The sequence below is a fragment of the Eleutherodactylus coqui genome, chromosome 4 (assembly GCF_035609145.1).
Source record: "Eleutherodactylus coqui strain aEleCoq1 chromosome 4, aEleCoq1.hap1, whole genome shotgun sequence".
Lineage (NCBI taxonomy): Eukaryota > Metazoa > Chordata > Amphibia > Anura > Eleutherodactylidae > Eleutherodactylus > Eleutherodactylus coqui.
This window is the reverse complement of record NC_089840.1, coordinates 145,258,791-145,267,869: the sequence shown is the minus strand read 5'-3', so window position 1 is coordinate 145,267,869 and position 9,079 is coordinate 145,258,791. Positions and strand designations below refer to the sequence as shown.

Here is a 9,079-nt window from a genome sequence, read left to right as displayed (position 1 = left end):
GGGGGGCTTCTTCTCTCTAGTAGAGCCATGTTTCTCTAGGGGGGCTTCTTCTCTCTAGAAGAGCCTTGTCTCTCTAGGGGGGCTCCTTCTCTCTAGTAGAGCCCTGTCTTTCTAGGGGGCCTCCGTCTCTCTAGTAGAGCCCTGTCTCTCTAGGGGGCCTCCGTCTCTCTAGCAGAACCTTGTCTCTCTAGGGGGCCTCCGTCTCTCTAGTAGAGCCCTGTCTCTCTAGGGGGCCTCCGTCTCTCTAGTAATGCCCTGTCTCTCTAGGGGGGCTCCTTCTCTCTAGTAGAGCCCTGTCTCTCTAGGGGGGCTCCTTCTCTCTAGTAGAGCCCTGTCTCTCTAGGGGGGCTCTGTCTCTCTAGTGGAGCCCTGTCTCTCTAGGAGGGCTCCTTCTCTCTAGTAGAGCCCTGTCTCTCTAGGGGGCCTAGTTCTCTCTAGCAGAGCCCTGTCTCTTCAGGGGGCCTCCGTCTCTCTAGTACAGCCCTGTCTTTCTAGGGGGCTTCCGTCTCTCTAGTAGAGCCCTGTCTTTCTAGGGGGGCTCCGTCTCTCTAGTAGAGCCCTGTCTCTCTAGAGGGCCTTCGTCTCTCTAGGGGGCTTCCGTCTCTCTAGCAGAGCCCTGTCTCTCTAGGGGGCCTCCGTCTCTCTAGTAGAGCCCTGTGTCTCTAGGGGGCCTCCGTCTCTCTAGTAGTGCCCTGTCTCTCTAGGGGGCCTCCTTCTCTCTAGTAGAGCCCTGTCTCTCTAGGGGGGCTTCTTCTCTCTAGTAGAGCCATGTCTCTCTAGGGGGGCTTCTTCTCTCTAGAAGAGCCCTGTCTCTCTAGGGGGGCTCCTTCTCTCTAGTAGAGCCCTGTCTTTCTAGGGGGCCTCCGTCTCTCTAGTAGAGCCCTGTCTCTCTAGGGGGCCTCCGTCTCTCTAGCAGAGCCTTGTCTCTCTAGGGGGCCTTCGTCTCTCAAGTAGAGCCCTGTCTCTCTAGGGGGCCTCCGTCTCTCTAGTAATGCCCTGTCTCTCTTGGGGGGCTCCTTCTCTCTAGTAGAGCCCTGTCTCTCTAGGGTGGCACTGTCTCTCTAGTAGAGCCCTGTCTTTCTAGGGGGCTTCCGTCTCTCTAGTAGAGCCCTGTCTTTCTAGGGGGGCTCCGTCTCTCTAGTAGAGCCCTGTCTCTCTAGGGGGCCTCTGTCTCTCTAGTAGGGCCCTGTCTCTCTAGGGGGGCTCCTTCTCTCTAGTAGAGCCCTGTCTCTCTAGGGAGGCTCCTTCTCTCTAGTAGAGCCCTGTCTCTCTAGGAGGGCTCCTTCTCTCTAGTAGAGCCCTGTCTCTCTAGGGGGCCTAGTTCTCTCTAGTAGAGCCCTGTCTCTCTAGGGGGCCTCCATCTCTCTAGTAGAGCCCTGTCTCTCTAGGAGGGCCTAGTTCTCTCTAGTAGATCCCTGTCTCTCTAGGGGGCCTAGTTCTCTCTAGTAGAGCCCTGTCTTTCTAGGGGGCTTCGGTCTCTCTAGTAGAGCCCTGTCTCTCTAGGGGGCCTCCGTCTCTCTAGAACGGCTCTGTCTCTCAAGTAGAGCCCTGTCTTTCTAGAACAGTACTGTCTCTCTAAGAGGTCTTCATCTCTGCAGTAGAGCCCTGTCTCTCTAGGGGGCCTCTATCTCTCTAGTAGAACTCCCTCTCTCTAGTAGAAACCTGTCTCTCTAGTAGAGCCCTGTCTCTCTAGGGGGCCTCTGTCTCTCTAGTAGAGCCTTGTCTCTCTAGGGGGGCTTCTTCTCTCTAGTAGAGCCATGTCTCTCTAGGGGGGCTTCTCTCTAGTAGAGCCATGTCTCTCTAGGGGGGCTTCTTCTCTCTAGTAGAGCCCTGTCTCTCTAGGGGGCTCCTTCTCTCTAGTAGAGCCCTGTCTTTCTAGGGGGCCTCCGTCTCTCTAGTAGAGCCCTGTCTCTCTAGGGGGCCTTCGTCTCTCTACGGGGCCTCCGTCTCTCTAGCAGAGCCCTGTCTCTCTAGGGGGCCTCCGTCTCTCTAGTAGAGCCCTGTCTCTCTAGGAGGCCTCCGTCTCTCTAGGGGGCGTAGTTCTCTCTAGTATAGCCCTGTCTCTCTAGGGGGCCTAGTTCTCTCTAGTAGAGCCCTGTCTTTCTAGGGGGCTTCGGTCTCTCTAGTAGAGCCCTGTGTCTCTAGGGGGCCTCCGTCTCTCTAGGGAGGCTCCTTCTCTCTAGTACAGCCCTGTCTCTCTAGGGGGCCTTCATCTCTCTAGAACGGCTCTGTCTCTCTAGTAGAGCCCTGTCTGTCTAGAACAGTACTGTCTCTCTAAGAGGCCTTCATCTCTGCAGTAGAGCCCTGTCTCTCTAGGGGGCCTCTATCTCTCTAGTAGAACTCCCTCTCTCTAGTAGAAACCTGTCTCTCTAGTAGAGCCCTGTCTCTCTAGGGGGCCTCCGTCTCTCTAGGGGGGCTCCTTCTCTCTAGTAAAGCCCTGTCTTTCTAGGGGGCCTCCGTCTCTCTAGTAGAGCCCTGTCTCTCTAGTGGGCCTTCGTCTCTCTAGGGGGCCTCCGTGTCTCTAGCAGAGCCCTGTCTCTCTAGGGGGCCTCCGTCTCTCTAGTAGAGCCCTGTCTCTCTAGGGGGCCTCCGTCTCTCTAGTAGAGCCCTGTCTCTCTAGGGGGCCTCCGTCTCTCTAGTAGTGCCCTGTCTCTCTAGGGGGGCTCCTTCTCTCTAGTAGAGCCCTGTCTCTCTAGGGGGGCTCCTTCTCTCTAGTAGAGCCCTGTCTCTCTAGGGGGGCTCCTTCTCTCTAGTAGAACCCTGTCTCTCTAGGGGGCCTATTTCTCTCTAGTAGAGCCCTGTCTCTCTAGGGGGCCTCCGTCTCTCTAGTAGAGCCCTGTCTTTCTAGGGGGCTTCCGTCTCTCTAGTAGAGCTCTGTCTCTCTAGGGGGCCTCCGTCTCTCTAGTAGAGCCCTGTTACTCTAGGGGGGCTCCTTCTCTCTAGTAGAGCCCTGTCTCTCTAGGGGGCCTCCATCTCTCTAGTAGAGCCCTGTCTTTCTAGGGGGCTTCCGTCTCTCTAGTAGAGCCCTGTCTCTCTAGGGGGCCTCCGTCTCTCTAGTAGAGCCCTGTCTCTCTAGGGGGCCTTCGTCTCTCTACGGGGCCTCCGTCTCTCTAGCAGAGCCCTGTCTCTCTAGGGGGCCTCCGTCTCTCTAGTAGAGCCCTGTCTCTCTAGGAGGCCTCCGTCTCTCTAGTAGTGCCCTGTCTCTCTAGGGGGCGTAGTTCTCTCTAGTATAGTCCTGTCTCTCTAGGGGGCCTAGTTCTCTCTAGTAGAGCCCTGTCTTTCTAGGGGGCTTCGGTCTCTCTAGTAGAGCCCTGTGTCTCTAGGGGGCCTCCGTCTCTCTAGGGAGGCTCCTTCTCTCTAGTACAGCCCTGTCTCTCTAGGGGGCCTTCATCTCTCTAGAACGGCTCTGTCTCTCTAGTAGAGCCCTGTCTGTCTAGAACAGTACTGTCTCTCTAAGAGGCCTTCATCTCTGCAGTAGAGCCCTGTCTCTCTAGGGGGCCTCTATCTCTCTAGTAGAACTCCCTCTCTCTAGTAGAAACCTGTCTCTCTAGTAGAGCCCTGTCTCTCTAGGGGGCCTCCGTCTCTCTAGGGGGGCTCCTTCTCTCTAGTAAAGCCCTGTCTTTCTAGGGGGCCTCCGTCTCTCTAGTAGAGCCCTGTCTCTCTAGTGGGCCTTCGTCTCTCTAGGGGGCCTCCGTGTCTCTAGCAGAGCCCTGTCTCTCTAGGGGGCCTCCGTCTCTCTAGTAGAGCCCTGTCTCTCTAGGGGGCCTCCGTCTCTCTAGTAGAGCCCTGTCTCTCTAGGGGGCCTCCGTCTCTCTAGGGGGGCTCCTTCTCTCTAGTAGAGCCCTGTCTCTCTAGGGGGGCTCCTTCTCTCTAGTAGAGCCCTGTCTCTCTAGGGGGGCTCCTTCTCTCTAGTAGAACCCTGTCTCTCTAGGGGGCCTATTTCTCTCTAGTAGAGCCCTGTCTCTCTAGGGGGCCTCCGTCTCTCTAGTAGAGCCCTGTCTTTCTAGGGGGCTTCCGTCTCTCTAGTAGAGCTCTGTCTCTCTAGGGGGCCTCCGTCTCTCTAGTAGAGCCCTGTTACTCTAGGGGGGCTCCTTCTCTCTAGTAGAGCCCTGTCTCTCTAGGGGGCCTCCATCTCTCTAGTAGAGCCCTGTCTTTCTAGGGGGCTTCCGTCTCTCTAGTAGAGCCCTGTCTCTCTAGGGGGCCTCCGTCTCTCTAGTAGAGCCCTGTCTCTCTAGGGGGGCTCCTTCTCTCTAGTAGAGCCCTGTCTCTCTAGGGGGCCTCTGTCTCTCTAGTAGAGCCCTGTCTAGAATCACAGAGTGGGGAATAATATGAAGTGGAGAAACATAGTGGAGAATATGAAGTAGGGCCAGAGAGTGGGGAAGAATATGACGTGGGTTCACAGAGTGGGGAATAATATGAAGTGGGGTCACAGAGTGGAGAATATTATGAAATGGGGCCACAGAGTGGTAAATAATATGAAGTAGGGCCACAGAGTGGGGAATACTATGAAATTGGGCCACAGAGTGGGGAATATGACGTGGGGCCACAGAGTGGGGAATAATATAAAGTAGGGCAAAAAAAGGAGGCACTAGTATTATTGGGAGGGTACTGAGGGGCAGAGCGTGAAGTAGGGCCACAGAGTGGGGAATACTATGAAGTGGGGTCAGAAAGTGGGGAATAATATGAAGTGGGGCCACAGAGTATGGAATAATATGAAGTGGGGCCACAGAGTGGGGAATGACGTGGAGCCACAGAGTGCGGAATAATATGAAGCGGGGCCACAGTGTGGGGGAACTATATGAAGTGGGACACATAGGGGGCACTAGTATTATTGGGAGAGTACTGAGGGGTAGAGTGTGCAGAAACAAGTTGTGGCTGGAGGAAGGAGTCATAGCGGTCTGGGCCCAGATTCAAAAAAACGAAAATGGACATTATGAATCAGAGGACACATCCCCTGTAGTCATGGAAGGTAGCAGCACTGTTATCACTATCACTGTGTAGAACGAGTATGATTTGGTAACTGCATTATTTAGAGGTATCCTACAGCTGAGCTGCTGCACCTCCCCCTAGCCGGTATTTTTGGGTGACACCCCTAGCTGCAATACCACACACAACCCATGAACAGGTGTGACGCTGTTTCTGGTGCTTCACTATCTACATACATCACGTGGTCCCTCATACACAGAGCACAACCTGCTCCCCGGCATTTGAATCTCCCGGCTGTGGCTAGAATGTATTGGCTGACAAGAGGTCTTTCCCAGCAGCCCACTCACAGGCTAAATGCTCGCAAGTGTGCGGTCACGTGGTGTGCAGGCGCATCACAGTCATGTGACCCGGACGTCACCAAAGTCCTAGTAGAGGATAGGAACTAGCCGCTGCCCGTGATGTTGGACGTGACCTCGTAGCATCGCCTCTGCTGATTGGCTGCGTCGGGAAGGCGCTGCTGAATTAACCAAGCTGCTGCTCTGGTGGAAGTGGAGGGGAGTTTATAACAGGGAGCAGCTGACAAGGCCGACGGGATGTCCGAGAACCGGCGGCAGTTCTGGAAGAGAAGTTCGAAACTGCCGGGCAGGTAGGTTGATGTGACGGGGCGCAACTAGAAAGTGCCCACTGTAGGAGCAGCGTGATGCCGGCTGCAGGTAGTGGGCACCGGCTATTAGTTAGCACCACTTCATGTACAGTTGGATTCAGTCTGTTGCTCTCTGTTGTCAGCAACCCCCGGCTGTTCTGTACTACATGGTGTGTCTGCAGCAGATTATGTGACTGATTGTGCCATCTGGAGGTCACTTACCTGCTGGTGTTACAGGAAACTGTCTGCATGGGGTTAACGGGGGGCCCCACCTCTGGCGTGTCTGTGGGGTAACGGCGGGAGGGGGAGGTGTGTGTGTGAGTGAACGAGAGGGGGCGCAGTGCGCTACATCCATCTCTACTCCCCGATCCCACACTAAAGGTCAGACCCCACCGGTTTCCACCAGAGATAAGTCAGGTCTCTGATTGTATAACTATATATCACTACTGGGTCACTGGTACTAGTGGGGTACTACATGGAGTAGTATTGGAGGGGTCACTGGTACTAGTGGGTTACTGCAGGGGGTAGTATTGGAGGGGGTCACCAGTATTAATGGGGTACCACAGGGGGCTGTATTGGAGCGATCACTGTTACCAGTGGGGGTCCACAGGGGGCAGTATTGGGTACTATTGTACTTTGTCACCACCGGAAGCTAGGGGTTTGACAGGGCTTGCATAGAGAAACTCCCCTGTCATACCCCCAGCTCCTGATTGGCTGAATTCTCTCCCCTGTCCTTCCCACGTGGCCACCCCACCGCCGGGCTGATCTCGCTGCTACAGCTACATCCATCTCTACTCCCCAATCCCACACTACAGGTCAGACCCCACCGGTTTCCACCAGATTTAAGTCACGTCTCTGATTGTATAACTATATGTCACTACTGGGTCACTGGTACTAGTGGGGTACTACAGGGAGTAGTATTGGAGGGTTCACTGTTACTAGTGGGGTATTGAAGGGGGCCACCATTATTAATGGGGTACCACGGGGCTGTATTAGAGTGATCACCGTTACCAGTGGGGTGCCACAGGGGGCAAGTATTGGAGAGGTCACCGTTGTCAGTGGGGTGCTACAGGGGGTATTACTGGAGGGGTCACCGTTTTTAGTGAAGTGCCACAGGGGGTGGTATTTTAGGGGTCACTGTTACTAGTTGGGTACCCCTGGGAGTAGTATTGGAGGGGTCATTGTTACTAGTGGGGTACTACAGAGCGTAGTATTGGAAAGGTCACCGTTATTAATCAGCTCCCGCAAGGGGCAATAGAGGTGCGATCACCGTTACTACCCCCTGTGGCAACCCACTGGTATCGAGGGGTAACTGTCATTAGTGGAGTGCCACAGGGAGTAGTATTGGAGCGGTCACTGTTACTAGTGGGTTACTGCAGGGGGTAGTTTTGGAGGGGGTCACCATTATTAATGGGGTACCACAGGGGGCCGTATTGGAGCGATCACCGTTACCAGTGGGGGTCCACAGGGGGCAGCATTGGGTACTGTTGTACTTTGTCACCACCGGAAGCTAGGGGTTTGACAGGGCTTACATAGAGAAACTCCCCTGTCATACGCCACGAAGCTGCAGCACCGCCGGACACCATCGGGACGCTGCGGACCATGTGAGTATTGATTTTTTTTTTTTTGTGGGGCACCTGAGATCAGTCCTACCCTGAAAAAAGGACCTATTTTCGGGAAACACGGTAGTTGGGTACCACAGGGGGTAGTATTGAAGGGGTCACTAGCTGGGTACCACGGGGGGCAGTATTGGGGGGTCACAGTTACGGTATTAGTGTATCTTGACTCCACCAGGAAGATCTGGTATTGTCAAGATTGACAGGGGGGTGACGCCCCCTGATGCTGATTGGCTGGACAACGCCGTGGGCTGCAGGTCTTGGCAGCCCACTAAGCAGAAATGGAAAAGACAAGGAGTTACTATGAGAACCATACATCGGGCTGCAGGCTATTTCCAAGCGCAGGCACACAGGGTGGGCCCTCTTTCCCCCGATGTATCTTTCACATATTGCCTGGCAGCACAGAGGCCAGAGTGGCAGGGGGGAGACAGTCTCACAGGCTGGCGTCGCGCTGTGCAGCAGAAGAGCAGCAATTGGGCACTCCGATCTTACAGTAGGCGGTGAAGACCTCTGCAGCGCGAGCGCGCCGGAGCCAGACAGAAGAGGGCAGACAGCGCAAGCGCGTCTAATCCAGGGAGAAGGCAGCTTTAGTCGGCGCCATGGAGACGGAGACGCCAGCACCGGAGGGGTAAGTGTATAACTTCTGTATGGCCAATATTTAATGCACGATGTATATTACAAAGTGCATTAATATGGCCATACAGAAGTGCTTAACACCACTTGCTATCACGGGACAACCCCTTTAAGGCCATTCACACCCAGGACTTTGTTGAGTCCCTACAGTCCTCTCTGTCCCCTATCTCTCTCCTTTCCTGCCCAATGCTCACTACAACACCACTCTCAAACATGCCCTGGATGAAGCGGTGCCCCCCATGACCCGAGCCACCCGATGTAGAACGTGGCAACCTTGGCTCATGCCTCAAACACGCTTCATCCGGCGGTGCTCTAGAAGTGCTGAAGGGCTGTGGAGGAAGTCGCAAACGTCCGCAGACTTTCTCCACTACAAATTTATGCTCAGAACCTACAACCTAGCCCTCCACCATGCCAAACAAGTCTCCTTCACCTCTCTCATCTCCTCACTATCGCACAACCCTAAATGGCTTTTTGATACTTTTCACTCCCTTCTCAGCCCTAAACCGCAGCCCCCTGTGACGGATCTCGGTGCTGAAGAGCTGGCTGCCTACTTCAAAAATAAAACTGATGAAATCCATCAGGAAATAACTTCCCAATCCCAGACTAGCCCTGACCCTAGTCTTGTCAGCTCTGCATCTAGCTCCTGCTCACTGTCTGTACTCAGACCAACGACGTAGGAAGAAGTCTCCAAATTGCTCTTCTCTGCTCGCCCCACTACCTGCGCTAGCGACCCCCTCCCCTTACACCCCCTCCTATCCTTCTCCCTGGTGGTTATCTCCTACCTCACCACTAAATTCAACCTCTCTCTGACCTCTGGCATCTTTTCGTCTTCTTTCAAACACGCCATCATATCCCCACTGCTAAAGAAGCCAACTCTTGACGCGACTGATGCTGCCAACTATCGACCCATCTCTAACCTCCCCTTCAACTCCAAACTACTAGAACGCCTAGTTTACTCCCGCCTTGTAAGCTATATATCAGAGAACTCTCTCCTCGACCCCCTACAGTCTGGCTTCCAACCTCAACACTCGATAGAAACTGCCCTTACAAGGGTATCCAACGACCTACTGACAGACAAATTGAGGGCCGATTACTCCCTACTGATCCTCCTTGACCTCTCTGCAGCATTTGACACTGTTGAGCACAAACTCCTCCTCAGTATGCTTCGCTCCATCAACCTAAAGGACACTGCTCTCTCCTAGTTCTCCTCCTACCTATCTGACCACTCTTTCAGCGTCTCCTTTGCTGGCTCCAACTCTCC

At 54.4% G+C, this 9,079-nt stretch overlaps 1 protein-coding gene across 1 annotated transcript in view; it reads left to right on the top strand.

The window, feature by feature from the left end:
- Positions 1-5,387: 5,387 nt before the first annotated feature.
- The window catches only part of TBC1D22B (TBC1 domain family member 22B), a 59,846-nt gene continuing 56,154 nt past the window's right edge, over positions 5,388-9,079 (top strand). Inside the window, exon 1 of the mRNA XM_066600239.1 lies at positions 5,388-5,572. Coding sequence (XP_066456336.1) covers positions 5,520-5,572 — 53 coding nt within the window. The 5' untranslated portion in view covers positions 5,388-5,519. The remainder of the gene's footprint in view (positions 5,573-9,079) is intronic.